Consider the following 25,671-nt stretch of genomic DNA (forward strand, 5'->3'; position numbering starts at 1 on the left):
TCGAAGTATAGACCCAAAACCCAACCCGCGGGTTTTCGTGAGAGACCCAAAACGGGTAAACCGCGGGTTGTGTCGAGGTCTATTTAGGTGGTGGGAACATCAAAACGCCATACGGTAAACAAAAAGAAAATAAAAACCTCTTCAGCCCCAATTTCATAGTACTCTCGGCAATTTCGATATCCTAGACCATGACGGTTCAACTCCTGGAAACGTCACCTCTACTTAAAAACACTTCCTTTAACAGGGGATCCACAGTACCCTTGCATGAAACATCAGATTCACGTAGAATGACAGCAGTGATAATGTGACTGCGGATATTGCGCTGTCAGGGTTATATCAGTGTAATCAGATATTGCTTGACATAACTTCTCCCAAGATTTCACGACCTTGCTCAAGCTTCGCAATTCTACCAATCAAGAACTGTCTTTGTCTCTCAATTCTCGAGGGCTCTGATGCTAGAGCGACTGCATCATTATCTGAAAACGTTGCAACAGTCAATGGACAGAATATTAGCTCCAGGTCCTGCACTATATGCCGTTCGATAACTTGTGTCGCAACATTCGCAATGAACAATTTCTGGTATAACTATCATACCAATCGTGGTGAGCTTTCAGTTAAAGTAAAGCAGCACGTACGTACCTTGTAAATTGCGAAAAGACAGTCAAGGACTTCTTCAGAGCTATGGTTGTTCATATCGGGATCTATGCGGTCCGAAAAGAGACCTAGGGCATGTCCAATGTCAATGTCTGGGAAATGGTGGTCCGACTGGCATCCTGGAAGCTTTTTGTACTGTGTCGCTTTCTCGATACATTCGCTCATGTGGCTTTTTCTCCTTTCAGCCTGCCGTTTCTTGATAGTATCGGTGTAATAATGATTGTAATTGATCACGTAGCTTCGAGTATCCTTCAGGATTTTGTTAAGCTCTTCCAGCGCGCCTCGGTGCCTTGCCTTGATCCTTTCCGAGATAGTGGGCCATAACCGGTGGAAAACATCCAGAGGAGCCATGTCTTTCAGGACACTTTCCAGAAAACGCTGGCATGCCGCTGATACCTCGTCTATATGTGTTTCGGCAAAGAGATGCCATTTCGACGACTGCTCCCAAAATAGCTCGGCAATCACAAGAGGATTAAAGTTCCCGAGTAATTCCCGCCCTCTTGCCCGAATAACAACATCGTTAACCCAAGCAATAGCTTTGCGGCGTGACATTTTTTGAGGGAGTTTTATTTTCGGAAAAATTCGGCCATTCTGACTAGTCACAACTTCTTTAGAGAGCATATCTTCGTCATCTTTTGAAGATTCGAGAGGCTCTGTATCCGCTTCCTTTGCGCTTGAGGTAGCTTCTCCTATTCCGTGAATGTGGTATTTGTGTCCGTTTGTGCGGACTTCCTCAGCAAATTTCTGATTCATAAGTTGGATCGCAGCACGCAGACGCCGATTCAATGCCAAACGCTGAATATGAGCCCCTTTGCCTTCGGATACGAAGTATTGCCCTTCATAATGGCCATTGACCGCAGCTTTGCATACCTCATAGAAATCCAATCCCAACCGGGACAGGAACATTTTGCATTCTTCGGGACTTGTCCTCGCCTCTCCCATAGCAGAGATTTCGTTTCTGTTCTCCTCTAAAGCTTCGTTTAATTCATCCTGAAGCTTGGGAAGGGCCTGCTGCACATGCGAAAATAATAATCTGCTTAGGCGGTTGACAAGGCTGCTGATCCCCACATGCGCGGGAGGAAGCGTTCCGAATATTGACCTCCGAAAATATGTCGCTTCAGAGCTATTTCGTTCTTGGATTGAGAATTCAGCCTCTTCAAAACTTCGGTTTTTCAACACGTGCCATCCCAGTTCGAAATGTATGTCTTCATTCTTAGCTAGCCGAAAGAATTGGTTTTCCGTATCCGACCCAGGTGGCAACCGATCTGGTTTAGTGATGATACCCAGTGTACGTTCACCTCTGGGATCGAACTGGCGAACCTTGTTGAGAATTGGTTGATTGGCATAATCGTTGGTTGCTGAGATGACGGCTAGGCAGACTGTACGTGGTTGAGATATGTATGACTCTGTTATCTCCACCGTCATATCGACGTCTGCCTGCGTGGTGTCTTTCGTTTGCGACTGTACTATGCCTGGTAAATCAACCACCGTGAGCTGCGGCCGATTCGGCCCTTCTATCTCAACACTGAGCACATCACGTGCAAACGCTCGCCGGTGATTATCATTGCTGCCCTCATCATCGTCCGCTCCCCCGATTCCCATCAGCTCCATTGCTTTTTCCATTACTTGAGGTAGTTGATCGAAGCTTGTTATGGTCTCCCTAAAGGCTTTGATAGACTCTTGCTCTTCAGGGGAGCGTTCGGGGTCGGGTATCACTCTAATCTGGAGTGAATCTGACGTTCCGTGCCGCAGTATTATTTCAGTCGGATACCTTGTACACAGGTTGTCTTTGCGCGGGAAAGGTATCTCAGTTAATGCCTCCAGTACCGAGCTCTTACCCGCCGACTGATCACCGCAAACCACCAGTTGCGGCAACGACAAGACGCTGTCCAAACCACATTTTCGAAGCTGGGAGACAGTGTCCAACACACGCCGCTGCCCATGTGTCTCAAGGCAACCCAAGGCCTCAGGAACTAAACGCCCACTGGAGCCCCCTGGAAGCCTATCTGCAAAGGCATCAGTATCCACTGCTCACAACGTTAGAATGGGACATACCGGTGGGTGCTGGTCCACTATCTGGAGTTTTGATGGAACCCATTGTCACTGGAAAATGGCCAGTGGTTTTCTAGAGGTCTTTTAGGCGTGAGACTTGTGATCTAATATACTGAAACCCTGCCATAATCTGCTCCCAGAGACTTTGCAAGAATTTCGTTTCGAGTTATTAGGATACGTGCCTGTAACATTCCGCTAGGTCAATTCTATGGAATCCAACATTGTTGGATTCATAGTTCAACTTTTACAGAATGTAACGCATAGCACACATGCATGCCAACGTGTAATTTCTATCGGATTTCCGAGACAAACTATAGAATACAAACATTTGCACCAGTTTGTAACCGGCTACGTGAAATGGAATAACCCATCTGACAACTATGTGGCACCTGAATCTCCAGGGTTAACTTGAGGAAATGCCCGGTTAATAGGAATACATAAGTTTTAAGTACTCATTGTCGGCGGATTACTATTCGTCTCTCTCTAATTAGAAGAATTTCCTCATTACTTGTAGATGTATTGTCCTCTTTATAATCTACACATCTAGGAGTAGAAAGCAAAACATTTGATTATCCGATTTACTTGGCTCGGGCCATCTAGATTACCTATGGTCAACTAGAAAGCAGCTGACGAGAAATCCTTTCCAGGGCATTTAAACTCAAATAGAAATACTTGCTTACGTATCCTTGGCAATCTTGTGCGTCTGTTAGTGGCCAAATCTTTAATTGCAAAGGCCAGCTCGATTTAACCCCAGGCAGGTATTGTGGTAACTGCAATACCAGTGACTTCTCTGGAATAATAGGCAGCACTTATTATGGCAAACAAAGAAAATGTCATAAATGATTCCAGGAGCTCGCGATAGTCTGGACCCCGTGCATTCCATTCCACATAACATTAATGCGCACTGAAGGATGGTCACTTTTATATACAGCTTCAGATAGAAATATAGCAGAATAAAACAAACTTTTGTTCAGATATGAGCCAAATCTTTCAGAACTGAGCGCGTCGACGAGAATTACAGTGAACTGATCAGTCCATGCAGAATGCAGCCACACATGCCAATTATCAGCCCCAGAAACGTACGGTACGACTTTGCTTTCCGCTTTACGTCTCAAGCACAGCTGGGTTCTCTGGATGCTTTATCTCGTGGACACCATGGCGGGTGTAGGTTGCTGTATACGATATGACCATTTTCAGATTCCACTATTTGGCTTTCCGGAGACTCTGTGCAAGGCGCCGGCCATTCAAGACCCTCATTCAATACATCTATTACCTTACAGCCTTCGTCAGCTAACGCACTTCGGGACCGCCAACTTCTCCTTCCACTTTCATTGTTCCAGCTTGCGCAAAACGTCCATAATGGGTTGTATTTTCCTATAGGCCTTCATTCCGCCATCAAAACACGGACTAGCTTGCACAGGAATGCCTCGTTACATTTACCCCTGACATACGGCTTTTAAAGAATGAACCTTGGAGAGGTTGCCCCGCTCACTTCAGCTGTTACACGTCCAGCCGCAGAAAGTCGAGCCCCTTCCATAGAGTTAACTCGCGGCCAAAGCCATTTGCAGCTTCCAAGTTGTCTCATTCCACTAGTGAAAGAAGAATGAGGTTCACTAAGACCATGTCCGTTTTCTTATCATTATTGGTTGTCTTTGTACATAACATATATTGTGTGTTTGGTATGAAATGGTCAGAATAAACCCAAAATAACCGTGTTGAAGCTGGGCTGGGATTGACTGAGACGCACCCTATTCCTTGTCTTTGGACTTGCGCATTCTCGTAGGGATAAACAGCTATTAGCCTCCTTGTTCTAGGTTACGAGTTTATTCTATCTTGCCGTAGACCATACATTTACAGATTCCCTTTGCAATCTGAGTGTTTGGATTCGCTAAATGCCAGTCACATAAGCACTAAATTCATATCAACTTTGGGTTCTAGAACTTTCGTGTGCTATCAGCTTCAGGTACTATCACTGGGCACATCGCTGAGAAGCAATCTTTTGGAAGTATCGCTGCCTCTCGCAGTAGAGATGATCAAAGTCTCCTCTGATTGGCTCCTAGATCGGCTGCACTTATATCTTGACGAGTCGGCTATTTATCTTTACGATATAACGGGGTGTGAATCCACCATCCAGCATTTTTCGTGCTTCTGAACGTGACGGATGGTCTAAAAGAGCTGCAAAACAAACAGCTGAAGAACGCATTTTAGACCTAGTCGGCGCATATTTGTAAAAGACCACGTTGATAGGGTTAGTGTGATACAAAAGAATTCTTATAGTATCAGAAGGTAGGGAAAACGAGCGCAGTACTCTAGCTACTTTGTTGAAGCTGTGTATGGCATAGCTTGATACTTTGGTTTATAATACGTCGGGAATAACGGGCGATGAACTCAAGAGAATGGGGCGTCTTGTCTCGGCAGGCGCAAGAGTGTAAAGTTCAAATTTTTTGGCTATATCTTGGTCGCTGGAAGAGGTATGTTCTGCAAGGGGGCACAAAAATATGATTGTATGCTGCCTGAATATGGAAAAAGAGGGGTTCAAGGGACTGAATATTGGGAGTTTGTTCTCTGGGAATCAGAATATCTTTCCAAACCTACACAGCACTTGCACGAACATTTTGAGGTCAATACTTCGGCGGTGAATAAATTCGTCGAGAACGATATAATAATCACTATAATTAGGTTGGTAAGTAAATTTTCGAACTCCTAATGCTAATCTAGTTGGGCGAGATTCGCGCTGATCTCCTTTACCTTACATTCTCCGCAAATCTATCCTGTATATTTACGAGCCTGGAATTTGCAAGGGGTGTGTTCTGTTCGAGTAATAGTTACATACTAGCTGGCTGCGCTGAGCCACTTCATTTGTTCGCTCATTTGTGGAGGTACATAAGACATGCTAAGACCCCGAATCTACGTGGTACATCAGTATATCTTCACTTAATGATAAACCTACTCTTGCATCATTCAAACCGAATCTCAGTTTCTTTTGTACCAAAACAGATTTCAGGAAAATGCCTTGTAAGTCTCCCACATAATGCAGTGACTATTTCTCACGCACATTTCAGTGGGTACAGATGCCAAATCCACCAATGAAGCGAAGGTCTTGGTAGACATCAAGCCCACCGATGGTTCGCCGCCCTCCGCATTGGAAGCCGATAAGCGTGAAATTCTCGAAATTTCGGCTTCGTTGAAAAAGACAACGATCCAAGACAGTCCTCTATGCAATCTGGTATCAACGGATGCCGAGGTAGCTGAACTGGTAGCATTATTGGAGAAGGTGCCGGCTGATCCGCCTTCGTTGTTTGTTGACTTGGAAGGGGTTAATCTTTCGCGGCAAGGAACTATATCCCTCCTTCAAATCTTCACTCTGCCACAGAAACGGACCCACTTGGTTGATATTCATACACTGAAGGAAAGGGCCTTTGCGCAGGTATCAGTTAACGGCACAACCCTGAGGGACATTCTGGAGTCCCCTTCAATTCCCAAAGTCTTCTTTGATGTTCGCAATGACTCAGACGCCCTCTACAGCCATTTTGGAATCAAGCTTGCTGGGATTCAAGATCTCCAATTGATGGAGCTTGCCACCAGGACTTTTTCGAAGAGACTGGTTAACGGGTTAGCAAGATGTATTGAAAATGACATTCCAATGACTGCTGCAGAACGGCAGCGCTGGAAAGCAACCAAACAAAAAGGAAAGGACTTATTTGCCCCAGAGCGTGGAGGCAGTTATGAAGTATTCAATGTTCGCCCACTTGACGAAGACGTCATGAAATACTGCATTGAAGACGTCAGACTGCTCCCTAGACTCTGGAAAGAGTACAACCGGAAGTTGACGCCACGATGGAGAAAAAAAATTGAAGTGGAGGCCAAGAACAGGGTTCATGACTCGCAATCCGCAACATACAATGGCCATGGGAAGCATAAAGCATTAGCGCCTCGGGGCTGGTCATGAGATGAATTGGCGATTTCCAAGCTACTTTTTGTTACGTCTGTCTGCGAAATTGATGTCTGCGTCCTATTGTATTTAGTCTTTCTGAACCCTGATGTATGCTCACCAAAATCGTATGTAAACAGGATCCTTATCCGAGTACGTTATAGCGGCCCAGCTTTGGCTGGAGATTGACTCACTACCTAAAACGCCACACCTACCATATACCCACCTTCAGATGCAGGACTAAGGACAAGTAAAGAAACACAATGGTGCTGCACAGGTATATAATTCAGGTATGCTCAAATGAACAAGGAGTTTGTTGGTTCCTCAACAGCGCCTGTTGTACCTAAATCCAAAATTTAATGTCCGTAAATGACACAAGAACCAATTTCTACTGTATAGAAAGGAGCAGTATAGAAAGGAGCATCTAAAAAGAAAACTCTAGGGAAGACAGTATCGGAAGGTTACAGCATTTTCAACCTGATACCCTGTACCATGTAGTCATTGATGAAGCAATTGATCTCCAAATCTGGGCATTGCAGAGGGACATAGACGTCGTTAAGATGATCACGATCCTCGAGATCATTGTACCGCCCGGGGAGCACCTTCTTGCAGTAAGGGCAACACGGCTGGCATAGTTGGGTGAAAAGATACTCGTAAGCCAGCTTTCGGCATCCTTCCACTCTCTCAAGAACGGAGTCATGGAAGAATTTGCTAAAGCAACCATAGCAATACGCGTGGCCACAGCCTAGTACCAGATCAACCGCGTTATCATAGCATATCTTGCACACGTACTGTCCTTTCAGGGGCCGGTCTGTACTTTCTTAGTGATGCGATACACTGAGGGCAACTCATTTCTTACCATCCGACATATACCCGGTCGAGGTCGGGCTCGGCGATGACCTTTCAATGATCCCGGTTGCATCGCTTGTCACCACAGGGACCGCATCGACATCAACTGGGTTCTCTGGCCCATTGTCAGCTCACCTTCCCGGCAGGGGTGGTCCAGCAACGTACCAACACTGTCACCGGGGTGGTGCAAATCATGACAGGAGACGGTGTCGCTCGCTTCGTCCCCGGGAGTATCAACGTCAATCGGGTTCTCTGAGGAGCGTCAGTATACATGCTAGGTTGACTGCGCAGCTGCCACGTACCAGGACTTGAGCCAGGGAGTGGAGATGGCATAGCCGGTAACCCTCCGAGGTATCTGGATATTTCACGGTAGTCGTGGGGCAGAGTCTGAACTTCCACGGAAGTAGAATTGATGGCAGCAGATCGGGATAGGTGCTCAATCTGAATGGGGTCAAGGATATTAAAGAGAGACATCACAGCGATATCGGCCTGAGAGCGCTGACAGACCCCTGGACACGTAGGGTATGCGTCAAGATGAGATGCAGACTGGCGATAATCTGGGACTTTGAAGGGGTATTTATACTCGCCAACCCTCGTCCCGTGCGACGCTGGACTAAACCCCGAAAGAGCCTACTCTGATTGACCGCAGTGATTCTGTTATTATGCTCCAGCTGAAGCGCTAATGTTCGATATCCCTGCTCGCCGTATCGGCCTAAGGCGCCGTAGCGCGCGGGGTCGAATGGACTAACGAAAATACTGTGTTCAACAGGAGTAGGTAGAAAGGGCGGGTGTACACTAATGCGGCGCCTCTCTGTTTAACATAGTATGCGGCTGTGCACCGACATGCCACGCTTGCCTGAGAAAAGGAACTGCATTGCGGTCATCACGGCGTCTGCGAACCAACAAATTCCCGGGGCTCGGTCTGGCGGCGACCAGCCCAAGAATGACCGGGGGTGCGCAGTGGTTGTCAGCCTACTGTTCCCCCCTGCATAAGTTGACCTACACTGCGCTTCTTCCACGGAAGTTGTATCGTTGCCCTTGTCACGTAGCCTACTCTAGTTAGGTCTCGTGCTTTCCAAAGAAGCCCCCACGAAGAACAAATATTTGCCGCTCGGTAAATGCTGTTCTACCGTCTATTCGGAGCCGTCAAGGGGTCGCCGCTGCCTTTCCTAATAATTTCGACAGTGAGACCCCGGAAACGGCAAGAGAGGTTGCTGTATGCTGTGATGCCACTGCCTCCAGTTCACCTGTGGAATGTGTCAAGAAAATTGGTTTGGGCATCAAAGCCTTGCGACCAGATAACCTCTGGGCCTCTGTAGAAATTCCGGAAGCGTACGGCCAGGGCTTCAAGTTGGCAATGGATAAGGTCGGGTGGGCTATCGTTCGAGAGGACTGCGCCAATTGGATTCGTGATAAATCGTGTATCACTGATTGTGAACACCTTCACAGGCATGATCTCCGAACACGGGGGGGGGTCTGTAGATTTCTCCAAGGACTTGGAGGCATCAGTATATGCAGTGGACAGCCAGGATGAAGACAGGGTAATACATTTGTCAAGTCTAAATATTTCTTAAACTCCCCTCAGTGCCTTCTAGTGTCTCAGAATCACGCTGGGACCATCATATTTGGGCTGAAGCGACTCGATTATAGGCGATTCCGAATCCTTTGCTATTTGCACCCAGTCTGCATCAAGATGAAAGTATACTTCACTCTCGTCAATCAAATATGGGCTGATTGTGTTGACGTTGGCATCCCGTGAAGAACCCAGTTGCCACTTCTAATTGATGGAATGCGGCGGTTCGGGGATCTCGCGTACTTTTGAGCTGAAAGATTCAAGGCTGCCCAAACGGCAGCCAATCATCTGCGAAATACATTTTGATGACCGGCAAAATGGCTTTGTGTCCGTGGGCCGAGCACCTTCCAATTGGCAGGCAGTTACTGTAACGCTCAACGAAGATCCTCGCATGGTGGGAGACCCAGCCTAGGCTTTAGTCTGAAGTGAGGAGCGAACATTCTACTGGGGACTGTGGTATACCTAAACGGAACACTCAATGACTGCGCAAGTGGGGCACGCCGCTGATAATTATGCTGGTCTCACTTAGCTGAACATTGTCCACATATTGTGCTGGACAGCAATTCATTCAAAGGGGCAAGCTAGTATGTTTTTGTTTATCTCAACTGCAATAGGATACCCACAACTTTTCAGCTCATCATTACACAACACATGATGTTCATGCTCTATATCCGATAGCTCTTGCTGTCTTGCATATTAGCTGTTGGAGCTCGGTTGTATGGCTGCGGCGCTAGGCTGCATGTAGCTAGTGCATCAGATGACCCACATTGGGCGACCGCATATCTGAGCCCACTGCAGGACTCGTAGATAGAGAATACTAAGCGTTTCTGACCGATTTTCTAGTCCAGTGCCTATCATTAGCGCCTCGTCTTACCTGGGTAAAGAAGCTTTCGACCCGTCGCTCTTGTATTGGTATGTATTTACTCTAAGGAAAGGGCTGAGTACGCACACATAGAGTGATGCAGCGCTGGGATTCATGGAGGTATCGTAGCGGTATCGAGGTCGCACACCAAGCCGCATTTGCCTAACGAGAACAACATATAAGCAACAGTAAACGTTATGAGGCACAAATTTCGCTTCCAAGTGGTGGAGTGCATGTCTATGGAGATGCTATCATTGGGAGTAGCTTGCACATCGTCTTATTACAATGAGTCGAAAAATTATATTGGTCAACCAACCGACCGATATAGAGGATCAATTTACATTCTACTGCTCCATCGGTAAACTTTGCTGTCCCATTTCGTATTTGGAGGATATCTACTGCATACCCGAAGTGCCAACTCGATCCCCACAGATTGCAGTACAATTTTCTATTTGTCCTGGACCTCTTAAGACACAATTATAGCACAAACGCCGACTTCAAGTAATAATTACTAAGTAGATGATAAAACAAAGGAACGACATGTAGCCCGCCAATTTAAGTTCTGTTTATAGTTCTGGTTTCTTCTCGCTTAAAAGACTCTCCAGACGTGATGCGAATGCCACGTATAGGAAGCCTGGTGCGTATCTCTGGCAAGTTCCTGCGCCGGTGAAATCCTTCCGACACCCTCCGTCGTATGGCCACTCCGTAGTTTGTTGATTTTAGATAGGCAAAACATAATAAAAGAAATTGCTGTACTGCCGGGAGACTCGCCGAGATTATCACTAGGTTGGCCTCCACGCCCCTGATTTTCGTGTCTTCCGTCAGATTCTTTTGCATTCTAATAGACTGGAGGTGTTAAGAAACGGACACTCACACCAGGAGCACAATAGGAGCGATATCATATGTCAGATCCTTGGACCCCAATAAAGGTATAGTAAGCCTGAGTCGTATGGCTGTCGCGATAAAGGTGCTTTGTTTAAGTCAGAAAGGCTTAATGCCGTTTCGCACATCAGGAGGTTACTCACATGCATACTATAATAATACCAATAATAAGCTTTAGCTTTTGTAGCCTGGGCAAATGTAAATCTGAGATGATTGGCAACGGCAGAACGAGGAAGCTCAGGTCGGAGGCGATATTCAAAACAGCGACTGCCACAAATATGGCAGGCCGGTCAATACAGACGCCTTCCAGAGTCACATCCCAAGACTTCGCAATGGGTTTGCATGCGAAAATAAAACAACATATAATGCCAAACGACCCAGTGCATATCGATAAGCCGACTGCGATTGTAGAATATCGGAGCCACATTTTTGCTCGCATCAACCGATGAAAGAAAATTAGGTAGTTCAGCCTCGCGAGGCATATGCCCGTCACGAATAGACAAGCCGCCACCATGAGCAGCTTTAGGAACGCCGCTATCAATAATCATACATAGCAGCTGGCTAAGAGAGGAAAGATAGATTACCTTGCCATATGTATTTAACGTATCCTCTGTCAAGCTCCATGTGTGCATTCCTAGTCCTGCATGGTCGAGGGCATCTAAGATATTGTCAGGTTAGGAAAGCCGGGTCCCTCACCCTTCTATGGTGCCACACACATAATATTACAGCCTGGGTAACCAAACAAATACCCTATATTCTTATTAGTGTCTACTCTATGCACGATACCTCTCATAATACCCAAGCGGCTGTGAGGAATACTGGTGACAAAGTTATTCAGCTTGATGATCGATTCTGTGAAGGAGATGACTTACAATCTTCTGCATATAGCTCTCTACAGGTGTTCCATTTCATCCATAATCGTATAGACAAGCACACTGTGCTCAAGCATAGCCCGCCAATTATGATTGCCCGAGTGGCAAAATGAAGATGTCCAATTCGATCTATCAGGGGTTCGAGAGGACCGGTAAAAGCTTTCCGTATCATAATTCTTGCTGAAGGAGCAAATCTGTCGCTTTCAATATGAAGGGAGTCAGACGGTGAGATATAGTTTATATGGGCTTCATAAAAGTAAAATACTGGTCTCTCTATTTATACAGTCTGGGCGTCATCCAGCCCTTTCCCTTGTTTTTATTTGCTATTTGTAATCGCAAACACTGCACCATGCAATACTCCTGACAGTATAGATATAAACCTCACACAAATTAACATCGACCTTGTTCAACGCTAAATTATTGTATCTCCAAAAAGTAAATGTTTAAATAAAAAAGATAATACGAGCCACCGTCCATCATCTGGTTACTAGATGATGACCGTCACGCTCAAAGTTTATCATGGTCCTAATTGATGTCATGAGTTGAACACTTGTCTAATGGGATGATAGGATGCGGTCTGAATATTCGTCTGTCCTGAGTTGCGCCAGTCCTTGCGAAGCCCGCTTCCAGTGGCCCATCTTACTGGCTACCTTAGCGATGCTGTAAATGAGATATTATCATCATCCTACAGGATCGATATGCAAACTACGACATTTACATGTACCACGGCGAGTGACGGCCTACTTGGAATCATAGGTTCTCTGCTGAAATCATGATCGATCATCATTCCATGAGCTATGCTATGTAACCTCGGTAGGATGCGCGATATCTAAGCTTTCCCACCCCATTTATTACTTCATTTCCACTCTTTGAGCGCTAAGCGGCCTTATCAGCGTAACATTTTCCAGCGATATGACCTGCCAAAGACGCTCCATGTGATCCAAGTGGTTCCATTGATCTTCTGTACAGTCCAGATACAAAAATATTGGCCTTTTGCGCAAGAATTCCAGAATGTGGTGCCAGCCATCAAGCGCCTCGAAATCCTCCGGCTGTATTTGCAGGTCTAGTTGAACGGATTCTGGTAGATGAAGCGTGCTCAATGGCAGTAAAGCGGACGAAGAACCTTCAATCCGCACCTGCCGGAGGCATGCGGAAGATTCAACAATACCAAGAATTTCACGGTTGAATTCACACTCCTTGACCATGATGTCTTGAAGGTTTGCCCCTAGGCTCATGAAAGTAGACCGTAAGAAGTTCGAACCACTGCAGGATGAGAGATGAAGGCTTTGAACTCGATCCGCTCTCCCAGAGAGAATTATATTTTTCTCGTGGCCACCTTTAATCGACAGGGACTGCAATTGTGGAAGATGACTGAATTGTAACAGGATACATGGGCCTTGATCGTTCTTTGGGCAGACAAGACAGTAGCAAAAGAACTCCAAGGTCAGCCTTTTGAGGACTGGAAGCTTGGGAAGATCACAAATTCCTGGTTCATGTTCGATACAAGAAAGGTGGAGCTTCTGGAGATAGCGAAACTCTACTGGCACTTCCCAAGCTCGTGGCGACATAAAATCAACACTTAGACTCTCCAAGTTGGACATGTCAGCTAGCTGGAGTAAGATTTTCCGAAGGCCTCGCTCATTTGGCGGGTAGCTGATACTGCTTTCGAATTAGCTGGGAACTCATCTGCAAATCAAACGCCGGCGTTTATCTATGAACATACCAGAAGCTCTGGAGGTTGTCAAACCCTGGTAGAGCTTTGATGAAGCCTGGATCGATAAAATCTTCATCCGCCCATAGGTCAATCCTCTGCACCAAGTGAGACCAGTGTGTTAATTTCGGAACGATGTTGTCTCCAAAGTGATAAAAGCCTTTGTTGTTGAGGCTCTCTGGTACGGATCCATTCAAGCGAATCTCAACCGAGCGGAAAAGGTGCCAGGCCGAAGCGATACGTAAGGCATGACAGCTATCATAAAGGCTCCATAAATCGCCAAAGCTAAGCTAAAGGCACATACCGACTGTCAGCATCAGCATGATCGCAAAAGTTGTTCAATTAAGCCCATTTACATGCATTTGCTATCGTCAAGTCGACAATCTCTGCAGGCAGCATCAGAAGAGGCATACTTAGAGCGGAGAAGATATGTCAACGAGTATGTGAATACTGCTGGTTTATTGCAATGGGCTTGGGATATTTCTGATTTATGTTTTGGAAATAGTCAAAGGGGTGATGTAAGTATATGGGGGACTGGCCTCCTATTTGGCGGGCGAAGGGGGGCGCTTGGTTTGCCTTGCCCACAATTGTCATTCATGATGATGTTAATCAGAAAGCCGTAAGTAGTTGAACAGTGAGCCCGACTGTTTTGCATGAAATTTTGACTATTTGCCCTGTGGCCCCGACTCACTTTCGCACTATCTACGGGGCTTGCTTTGCGAGAGCTTATCCACTCATTCGTTCTGTTCAACATCAAATCATTATTTGCATAAGCCATTTCTGTATACTTCCATGCGCCATTTCTTAGTGTAAATATCTATAAGTATCTTGGTTCTGAAGGAAGGTTTGCATAAGAGAGCTCTATGGCTTTTCCATCTTTATAAAGCAAATGAACATCTTCACGCCGACAAACGAAGGGGCTAATTGTCCGATATCGCCCAAACCTGAATCCTCAAGTCCTACTAAAAATGCTACCTCCACGGATAGTTCATCCACTCCTCGGCTATTGTCACCGTCTATGCTTCCCATCAAGCGTGAAAGAGAAGGCAATACGTCTCCTTTATTGGCTCAAAAACGATCCAGGACAGCAAACTTCCCATCCCGGTGCCCTAACGGTCGGCTCTTATTTTCTTCCAACTACATGGATGCGCCTCGATTGGGCGTGACGGCTGGCGAGGGTGAAATACAAGGTGGATCAGGGTTGCAAGCCATTCAGTGGCATGAAGAACTTCAGAATATCGTGCAACAATCACCGAATTCTTTTGCGTGGGGGTCTATAACACCCAGTGCTCCTCCCCAGACGAGCACAGCCATCCATTCGTCCTTTAATCAGCAGCCGGAATGTACATTCCAGATTTCTGCCCCGTTCGGCTTGGCAGTAATGGGACCTGAGACCGGGCAACGACAAACTCTTACCGCACATCAAACTCAGGGCCAAGACGGCCCATACCCAAATGGCCGATTAGGCCCCGTGTGTGGTCTTATGAACAATTGGAACCCAACATGCCCTGTAAACGACTACGAAAATACCGTTGATCCCAATTTGTTGTCATGCGGTGTGCCTGGAATAGATCCTAGCATGGATATATTTAGCCTGATCGCACCTGCACTGGCACCACAGAGCAATGGTCGCCAACATTCTGACTCCCGGGTAAATTTGACCGACCATATATCTAGTACGGTTGTTAAGTCACCGGGAAGTCCTCGCAATTACTTCTATCCGAGCAGGGCTCACTTCAACCCACATGCCTCGATTGATGACTATCAAAAGCATGATCACTCTAACGTTGGTCTGCATCGAGTCGTATGTCTACCGAAGATAGAAACAGCGTTCAGGGCCCAATCCACAGCCACCCACTCAAGTTCACTTGATATAAGTTTGATGGGTCATCAAGAGCAAGGGGTCTCGTGGATGAAATCAATGGAAGAGAGCGCTGTGAAGGGGGGAATACTGGCTGATGAGATGGGGCTGGGAAAGACAATCCAAGCGCTTTCCCTCATTGCCTCGCGGCCCCCTCTTGACGCTGAGTACCATACAACACTTATTGTCGTCCCAGCTGGGTTGATTCGTCAATGGAAGCAGGAGATTGGGCGGACATTGAATCGTCAACAACACCGTTATAATGTGTATATCCTACATGACGATAGGCGCAGACCAGGCTTTCCGACGCTTAATACCTACGATATTGTTCTGACAACCTACCACACAGTGGCAGCAGAGATGCGACGACTGACACAGGCACTCGATCGTGGAACCTTTCAAACATCGGACCATTTACCAATCCTTGGGCCTACAAGCAGATGGCATCGCGTCATCCTGGACGAGGCCCATTTTATCAGGAATGAAAAGTCAAAGTCCGCTGAAGCCTGTTGCAACATTTCTGCTACATATCGCTGGTGTTTAAGCGGTACCCCAGTGATGAATGGCTTGAGAGATCTATATTCACTATTAAAGTTCCTCCAATTTTGGCCCGTAGATGTAAGTCTTGATCGAACACCATCAGCCAGCGCAGGATGTTCCTCGGTTCCTCCTCCTCTTTCCCTTTTTTCTTCTGATTTTGTCTCCCCTTTGTCCACGGCAATTCATTCTTGTCGCCAGTTTTCCATGTTCCTGCCTATTAACATCTCGTCGTTTCTAGACCAATGGCCGGAAAATTACGATAGAAGAAGTGATTCAATCCGTTGTATTGCGAAGAACAAAAGAAACAACTTTGGGAGAATCTTCTGTCGCAAATATACCCCCCATGGTTACCGAGAAAGTATACGTGACCTTTAATGAGAAGGAGCGAAATCTCTACTCAGTCCTGGAGAGTGACAGTCAACTTCGTCTGAGTCAATTCCTGGATGGTGGGAGTTCTCGCAGAAATGCGTCATGCATCCTTGGCTTATTACAGCGCTTACGGCAAGCCTGCTGTCATCCATTTCTGGTTTCCACATCTGGTCCGATGAATCTCGATTCGCAAGATATTGGTGAGCATCGCAACAGAAATGCCCTGCAGCTCAAAGATGTGGTCGTTGAGCGCCTCCAGCGAAACAGTACCGATAGCCTGTGGTGTCCTATATGCCTGGATTATGTCATAAACACCATTATAGCACAATGCGGCCACGGTGTTTGTGTGAGGTGCTTTGACGGTATCTGTCTTTCGGCCGTGTCGAGGGAGCCACCAACTGTGGGTACAGAAATTCGTTGCCCCACATGCCGGGAGCTCATCGATCCAGTCAGAGCAACGGACTATTTTTCTTTTGCCGCGTGCTATCTGCCACCGTCCCTAAACAATCCGAATACCGTCGATTATCTACTAGAGTGGCCCGCTGAGTGGTTTCCCACAATTAGCGATAAACATCAGTGTGATTGTACGACCAACGACTTAATGAGTGACAGCAGGGGCCGAGTTCACACCTCGCACCAGGAGCGACTTTCCCTCCAACGATCAGGTCGAAACCTCAAAAGAAGTTTCGCATGGGGGCGGAATCAAGCACTGGAAAATCCGACCTATCGAGAGCGGTACCGGCAAGCTCTTGATGATGGTTGGGTCAGCAGCTCAAAGATCGACAAAGCCTTGGAGATTGTGGAGAGTATCCAGGCACATGGAGAGCAAGACAAGGTCGTAATCTTCAGTCAATTTACGGCAATGCTAGACCTACTTGAAGTCCCCCTCATCCGCCGGGACTGGTGTTATCGACGATATGATGGAACTATGAGTCTAGCAGATCGTCATTCTGTGATCGAGGATTTCACGACGCTTTCTAGATGCAGAATTTTACTCGTTTCCCTCAAAGCTGGCAATGCAGGTCTGAACCTGAGCGCTGCGTCGCACGTGATTATCCTTGATCCCTCTTGGAATCCGCATAACGAGGAGCAAGCGGTGGGAAGAGTCCACCGAATTGGTCAGCAGAAACAAGTTCATGTCTATCGCATTTTGATCCGAGACTCTGTTGAAGACCGAATCCTGAAATTCCAAGAAAAAAAGTGTCAGCTAGCGCAGCAGATATTAAGCGACATGGGCACCAATGTGGAAAAACTACCGAGTCAGGACTTGGCCTATATTTTTGTAAGTATTGCATCATTCTGTCGTGTCTTTTATTGGTATCATGAGCGCTTTTGTAACCGTTTACATGTCCAGGGTATGGAACAAGCAGCGTGTGAGTAATCCATTGACTCCCGGCCTCATGCCCACCAAATACCATTTTCCTAGCGTATTCGAATAGAATGGCACAGTATAGCATGCTTATCATCCCCTTAAATCATAAAGTATGTGTCTGAGCCGTTTTATCCTACTCAAAATACTCATGTATCTTGCGTGCCGGCGCTGAGCTTTGACTTATTTAAGACAGGTTTCGTTAATATTCTCATTGGTTATGCATACTGTATCTGATGTAAAGTTAGAATATTGGATCAGATAGTGCCCCAAATTTTTACATATGCATGCTTATGTACTTAGTTTTGCAGCCATAAATGGATCATGAAGGGCTTCATATCTGAGAGGTAACGATGGCTCCGCAGTTAGAGGGGTTGACATCCAAGGCATTGAGACGCAGAAAGTTCTCTAACGACCTGAGTTTGGAATTAAAAGCTTTCCTTTCAGTTACTGTAGCGAATGACAATGAAATGTAAGGACTTTGAGACGTCGCGGGAGAAAACATCCGGAGAGAGCACCGGTGAATGACCGACCTCAGTTTCTTTTTTTTTTTTTTTACATGGGCTGGACAGAGGGGTGGATCGCCGTGATAAATTGTTGACCACTGTGCCTCTGGATAATTGGGGATACCTCATAGGTCAATCTACACAGCCACAGAAGCATCAGATAGATATCACAATGACGCAGAAAAAGTCATGTGGCGTAAGATCGTCAGTCCATACATAAATATTTCTAAAAGAATCAGCGCCTTGATATTAAAGTTTACATACACGCACGCTCCCTTCATTATTGGCCCGTGCTGTGTGCGAACTATCAATTTCCGTTTAGTTACAACTTCTCGCTTACGTCAAAATATGTACATATGGTATACTCCTGCTGCGTACTGCAAAAAACGGTTAGATTATTCCTATTTTAAAGTTATAAATGCGTCCGACTAATTGGGGGATTCTCACTTTACCAGCAAGTTGCAAAGGTAAATCCGGCACCGACGGCTCCTATACGTGTACCTGCATAACACAAGAATACCGATTTTACTGTGACTCTGCATGGTATGTTTCACATACATCCTCACCATCAACTTCTATAAATTGGTGTTCTGCAATCGAGAGCTTATCCGGATACGACTTAGGAGGGCTCTCTCGGGTCGTCAGAAACGGTATGTTTATCAAAGGCAAGCTAGGGGGATCTGGTATGTGAGACAATTCCATTTTGTCTTTCATTGTGTAGTCTGCGGACGTTTTTTGAGTCACCGGAACATTAAGTGCTTGCTATGGCTGGAATCAGTGAGGCTATTAGATGACCCATAATCAAACTTACAATGTCAGCGTCCGATGGCATGGGTTCGCTAGGATCAGTTGCAAATTTGTATATCCTTCCGCTTGGCATCCGCATAATTATCCATGTATCTATATCATAGCGTTCATTGAATTCTGTCAGCCGCTTAAACAGATTATGACGTCGCTTGCGAATTTTTTCTTGTGTAGTTCGGTCCCATTGACCGCGGGAGACCTTCCCAGCTTTTGAGGAACTCATCTTTCTTTTATCCTAATTTCTTGATAATATTAGCACCTTACAGGGTGAGGGGCATCTTACTATATATTCTTGATGCAAACAAATTTTAGTGGGGCGCTTCTACGACACAAAGAGATTGTTCACGTGGATGATAGTCGCTATTAGTTGATCTTCGGTTTTGGATCAACAAGCATTCTTTTCAACCAGAAGCATGTTTATCTGAGGGCCCATTGTATCAGATGCGTGGAAATACACTCATGCTGAACACATTGGCTCAAAGCCAGCGAGTGGACGCCAGCGTGGACGGTATATTCCAATAGGCCTTGAAGTCCGCTTCAGCTTTTGACTCTTCCAATTTAGAACGCTTCACTGCAAGGTCAAGTCTGCGTATTATGTCGTGTAGACATGGATCGTAGGATGGCTCAGTCTCGGGCTCAAAAAGGGATTTGAGAAGCAGTGTCTGTGTAATCTCAGACATTTTCGAATGGAGTTCTTGGTAAAGATTATAGCATGTCCTGTAGAATTCATTTTCACGCTGATGCCAATGTAGTTCATGTTGGAGTTCCCTTAATCTTTCTTGTTTCTCTCCCTTACCGCCAGCCAATTTTGTTGCTTGGAGTCTAGAGCGCATGGTGTCGACAGCCACAGTATGGCCGCGAAACCTGCTAATGACATGATCAATTTCGTTTACCTCTGGAAGGTCACACCAGTTTCTGTCGTGGACTTGGCTTTCTTTGGAAACGTTGAAAGTTTGGTCAACCTGTGTTAATGGTCCTGTTGATCTGCTGTAGGTTGAGTCGGAATCCCATTGGCTGGTATTATCATACTCAAATAAAGGTGGCATGCTGATCAATGCGGATGCCAGGTCAGCTCTTCACCAAAAATGTGAATATAACTGGATGTTCATTCCATTTGTTTAAATATGTAATGCTATTAAAAAACAGGACAAGCAGGCCTGTGATTTTTTTTAAAAGTACACCCTTCGGGCTCAAAGCTCGGTTTGCGGCCCTAGTATTCCTCCAGCCCTAGACAATTATCCCGTTCCTATATTCATATAAATTGTATCTGAGCCATCAAACAGGAGCCCTGATTATTTTCAGCTTATCTAGGGTTTATTTATGTGTTACGTGTCATCCAGGACTACGTTAACAGCTATGTTCAGATATCAGTTTTACAGGAGGCGGATTCACCACTTGCACTGTCTTCTTTCCCAGACTACTGCCCAGGCACAATACTACATCCCTAGCAGATCTGCGGCCAACCCGATACTCATGCCCAAAAGCTAGCCACATATGGAATCGGGTAATTTGGTACTAGGGAATGGGAAAGGAGAAAGAAGTAGCCGCTGTGACGATCTCGAGTTCCAAGCCATGTGCCGAGGTTGCATAATAGATTGCAGGAGATCTCCGGTTGCTAGCAGGTGGCGCCATCTGTTTGTTTGATCTGTTTGCCTTTCTACATCAGTATTTATTACTGCTTGCTTGCAGCATACTGCTGGTTTTTACTTTTTTTCTTCTTCAACCTAGTGTCTTCGTACAGTATCTGACCTACAATGAGATTCATTTCTTTATTCTGAGGTTGCAACAACATGGGCAGTTTTAGGAGATATCGGAATCGCTGTCGAAAATAATGTTATTTCTAAATGCTAATTGTTCTCCCTGTAAACTTTACGGCACTTTCATCTCGAATCTGTTCACGCTATACAGTATTTTATGTAGTCACATGCATTCAAGAGAAGTAAAGACCATGTAAACATATACTTTTATCTCCAATTGGGACATACACGAGAGGCATATAGATGAAATTTTGTGATGTACAAAACTTTCCAAAAAGCTTTCTTACCACCTCCTCTCTTTCCTTCTTTCCCAGACCCTTCCGCCAATACACTCTATACCGTATGTTTCTAAGCCCCTAGTATATATAGACCAATTAACCTAGTATAACTGTTACCAATATGGGGCATGCTGACTTGGCATCAAGGTATGAAAATAAGGAGAGGAAGTAGGTGGTCAAGGGGTTTTTCGGAAAGTCTATACCCGACCGTTGTTTTGGCATCTCCCTGGCTATCCAACAACTCAAATGGGTTAATGTCGCACAACACAAAAGGACAAGGACTAGATTGAGCAACTCTTCGCAATCACGAGGACAGGGTAAGTCGCGGCGGCAGGGATGGTTGAATGGCAGGCCCGATGATGTCGTTCAACTCCTGCTGCCCTGCAGTAGTTTGGGATCTCGAGCTAGACGAAGAGATGGAGGGGAGAGCGGGGGAGATTTCAAGTGCCCAAGGGATACACTCATACCGCGCACGGTAGAGACGATCCAAGCACCCCATCACACAGTGGTACAGTAATGAAGGGTTGAACTACATGTTCATCAGGTTGTCTCCGACACATTGTCTTTTATAATATAGATATTGGGTGGTCAGTCTTGAATAAGGCCCACAGGTTTCTTAGCGCTCCAAGCCCTAGCACTGCATCCTGCCCATCAGAGTCGACCCTAAGCTGCAATAAAGTGAACACCTCGACCCTTTCAACAGTGGCAAGCCTCACGCGATGGGCCGCTGAGATCAACTCCCGGTGAATCACTCACCGTGGTGAACTCGGCTGTTCCACTATTCATTATGGCCTGGTGGATGGATGTTCAGTGCGTCCACAGCGGGTGGGTTGACCAAGAGGACCCTGTCCAACAGAATCGCGGCCTGGCAATCCTGACCTGCCGTGTGGAGATACTCGTGGAAGACGAGAATCACCTCCTGCCAATCAGTGAGCAGTAACACCGCCTGCATCCAATCCTATTCAACAAAGGCGTTTCCAGGGGTGAGCGGCGCGCCTTAACATCCCGCTAACCGTCCAGATCAGTCGAACCGCTTCCAAACGGAGTTCACCGCGTTAGTATTATATCGGCTCAACACGTGGAACACCCGTTGAACTGGTCCGCCACTACTACCAAGCCGAGGAGACTAGGTCCTATTTAGCTCCATCGCCTTTAACCAAACAGTGGGCCCAAAACTCCCTCTCATAGGCCACTAGTCACATGATCTGCTCTCGGTCGTCTATTTAAAGACGACTGTGCCCCCAGGAATTTCGAACCCAGAGTCGCACTCATCTTCTACGCTGTGTAGAAGTGACTCTCCCCTCGCCCGGGCTCTGGTTCAGAAGATTTTCCTGCCAGATCGATTCTTGATGTCTTTCCAAGAATTCCCGCCGGGTGAGGAAGAGTCTGGGCAGTGATAAGTACCTCCCAGACTGTTTCTCGATGTGTTTCCGAGAATACCCCGCCGGTTGAGGTTGGTCTGGGCAGCGATAAGTACCTACCAGAACCCCTTGCAGGCGCTGGAAGAACCTGGGCAGTGATGCGAACCTACTAGATCCCCTCGATGAGGCTGGGTCTAGGCAGCGATACGAACCTACCAGAAGCCCTCGATGAGGAAGAGCCTGGGCAGCGATGCGAACCTACTAGATCCCCTTGATAAGGCTGGGTCTAGGCAGCGATACGAACCTACCAGAAGCCCTCGATGAGGAAGAGCCTGGGCAGCGATGCGAACCTACCAGAAGCCCTCGATGAGGAAGAGCCTGGGCAGCGATACGAACCTACCAGACTTTGTTCTTGATGCATTTCCAAGAATCCTTCAGCTATGAGCAGGTACCTCAACGCGGTGCTGAAGTCTAGTACTCAGGCAGATTTGTCCTGACGAAGCGAAAGTCTGCTCTTTTACTCTATTATCCTCGTAATAGCCACTTTTTATTATTGATGTCCATCTTATATATGTAGAATGCAGGATAGTATTATAATTTAAAAATCATGGCGCTAGTACATTGTTCAGGTTTGCCTAACTGATATATATTCTAAAGTAAACCATAGAGTGCAGCTTGACCACATATACAGTACGTCTTTTCTTATACTTAGTCGAGCGAGTTTCGGCAGGTGTCGCTATCTTATAGCGACGTATAATATAGGGTAATTGTAAGAGCGCCCTGGAATCTCCCAGGATCGACGAACTATAGCGAAAAACATAGTTCCGCTGACGGATGTCTATCTTCCCCCTGGCCAAGAAACGAGTTAACAGATATGGGAGCGGATAGCTGTCTTAGGTACTCCGCGCCCTATAAGTCCGTAGACCTCGAGTACCTCGCTCGACATTGCTGCGTAATTACAGTTGGTTGCAGGGTCGCTCCTCGATATTCTTTCTTGGTTGTTAGGTGTTTAGACTAAGCTAAATATAGCTAGGTTATCTTATCAGAACGACTAATCGCGGGTGAATTCGGTACGATATATAGTAATACCGTTATGAGATATCCGATAGAAAATAATACGGGATAAAAAAGATGCTAAGATGTGTCGCTCCCAATCTTGACCGGCTGGACTTTGTCCGATAGCAGCCACGGTGAATGCGCCCGCGAGGGTTTAATATGATGAACATGAAAGTTAACGATAGCCAGGTCCAGCTAGGTCCAGCCAGGACCTGAGTGGAAACTCCTGCCTCCACTGGAACGGCCGTCATCAGCCATAATGGGGCCCTACAGAACTAGGGAGCGCAAGGGCGGTTTAACCACCTTAAACTAGGGTAGGCAGGTGGGTCTCTTTCGTCGCTGGCGCTCAACGAGGCGTCTATTTGTTTGCACCAGGTGCGCTGGCCGAACATGTTGAATAGGGTATAAGATATCACAGCGCGCAGTAAATGCTGAAATATTCGGACTGATGATTTGGCTCCTTAGCAAGTGGGATCTATTCCGCCACAGCTAGGGCTGAACTGGGCTATTCGTTTGTTTTCGCTTGTTAAACGATAGTGAACATTAATAGTGGTCCAGCGAGTCATGGGCGGGCCCACGGCCCCGTTGGTGCGGGTTCCATTGGCAACCAGTATGGGGCTAAAGAGAAGCTAAGGCGACTAGTGTGGGCCAAAGATTGCAAGCGGGATCCACTCTAGAGGAAGAACTCGATTAAACCGTCAGTTGGTTTACGCGCTAAACACGCTGAACCTGCTGAACCTGCTCAACACGCTGGACACGCTGAATATAAGGCGGAAATATTTAACAGATCATTTTGCCCTTTAGTAAGTGGGACCTATTCCGCCGCAGCTAGGCCTCTACTAGGCCGTCCGTTTATTTCCGCGTGTTAAACTCGCTGCTTGAACATGGTGAACGATGTCTCGCCAGGAGATGAATGAGAGCCTATAGTGCCACCTACACGGCTGCCACTGGCGGCCTTGGATCCCAAAGACAGTGTTTACTACTACGAGATGCTAGCCTGGCTAGCGCCAACCAAGACTGGCAAGCGGGATCCACCCTATCGAGAGAGTGCTACTGGGCCATCCGGTTGTTTCCGCTTGGTGAACGAGGGTGAATATGGTAAAATCGGACGATGTCCAGCCAGGAGCTGAGTAAGGGCCCATAGCTACACTACTGCTAATAGCAGCTATAGCGGGGTCGAGAAGAGCATGAAGCACTAAACACTCGTCTAATTTCTCTTAACCATAATAGGCAAGCGGACCGTTCTCCGCCATCGCAGGCGTTCAGCGAGGGCGTCCCATTTATTAGTGCTGGTTAAACTGCTTAGATTATAGCGATACCCAATGCTCCTGGGAAGATTCGAGCGGTTAACTACGTTAAAGACCGTAACGTCCGTCGACCCGGTCATCCTACGCACTGTTCACGCTCGATAGTCCTTACGCTCGCTCAGCATAATCCAACAGCGCAAGGAGTTTAATCCTGTAGTTTTGGCTCTTATCAAGACTAGGGTAGTTAGTCATGGACTGCTCGCGCCATTCTGACGAAGTTACCGGACAGTTCCTGTTATTGGTATTAGGGGGAGTTTTCGGCCGGACTAACGGAAAATATAAGAACCGAGGTGGAGACATTGCCAATTGGTCAGCGACTGGACGTTTGTAGTGGATCTGAAGATGGAAGAATAGATGAAGGCCGAGTCTAAGACCCGGACTATGAATATGATTCTCACAGTCCATGGAGTCTTTACAAGGTATGGCAGAGAGAGTCAGGCAGCAGATTAGATAAACAGCGAAGCTTAATCAGCCTTGCGTCGGGCAGAATGAGGGTGTTTACATCGATTCTTAGGGGGGTAAAAGGGAACCCATGCAGAGCGCACGGGAGAACAGATATTTAAAGAATAAAAGCAGCCATGATCGACTCTACGGGATTTACGAAGCTTTGGGGTGGTAAAAAAGAAATAAAGGCTTCTAACGCCCCTCTACCTCAAGACTAGGATTGTATTATGCTATTGTAAATTAGGTAGTTGCGGGAGTCCGGTATTTGGCAGAGTACTACGAAAGAAGAGCCGATAAAAAGGGTAGTCCAGGCAGAAGTGGATAATGCAAGAAGAGCTGATAAAGAGACTGGTAGCACAGAACAAGAAGCCTCCCTTTCTAGACTCGTGCTTTTTTAGCCCGGCCGTCATTATAGCAGTCATGATCGGCCGCCGGTACCGACCGAATACTTATTCCGCGCTTCGCAAACTCTCCAGTGATGCGGGAAATGACAGTCGCAATCCGGCGTGCGGCATCTTCGGGAACCCCATCGGGGGGAGACCGGGCCGCCAGCAAGTCTCCGGGCGGAGAGGAATTGGCCTCGCCGTTCGGTAGAAGATCAGCAAACGCATGGTCGACCCACTGCGGTGGAGT

The 25,671-nt window shown here is 46.6% G+C and overlaps 2 protein-coding genes across 2 annotated transcripts; both read right to left on the minus strand.

Moving 5' to 3' along the window:
• Positions 1–455: 455 nt before the first annotated feature.
• Positions 456–2,752, minus strand: LDX57_013044 (uncharacterized protein; the record flags this gene model as incomplete). Its single annotated transcript, XM_046094793.1, has 3 exons — positions 456–476; positions 640–2,660; positions 2,710–2,752. The coding sequence occupies 3 exons, from the start codon at positions 2,750–2,752 to the stop codon at positions 456–458; spliced, it is 2,085 nt and encodes a 694-aa protein (XP_045950772.1).
• Positions 2,753–7,098: 4,346 nt separating this feature from the next.
• Positions 7,099–7,960, minus strand: LDX57_013045 (uncharacterized protein; the record flags this gene model as incomplete). Its single annotated transcript, XM_046094794.1, has 4 exons — positions 7,099–7,448; positions 7,497–7,601; positions 7,652–7,738; positions 7,789–7,960. The coding sequence occupies 4 exons, from the start codon at positions 7,958–7,960 to the stop codon at positions 7,099–7,101; spliced, it is 714 nt and encodes a 237-aa protein (XP_045950773.1).
• Positions 7,961–25,671: the final 17,711 nt, after the last annotated feature.

Source organism: Aspergillus melleus (genome assembly GCF_016097325.1).
Source record: "Aspergillus melleus strain CBS 546.65 chromosome Unknown contig9, whole genome shotgun sequence".
In the NCBI taxonomy this organism is placed as follows: Eukaryota; Fungi; Ascomycota; class Eurotiomycetes; order Eurotiales; family Aspergillaceae; genus Aspergillus; species Aspergillus melleus.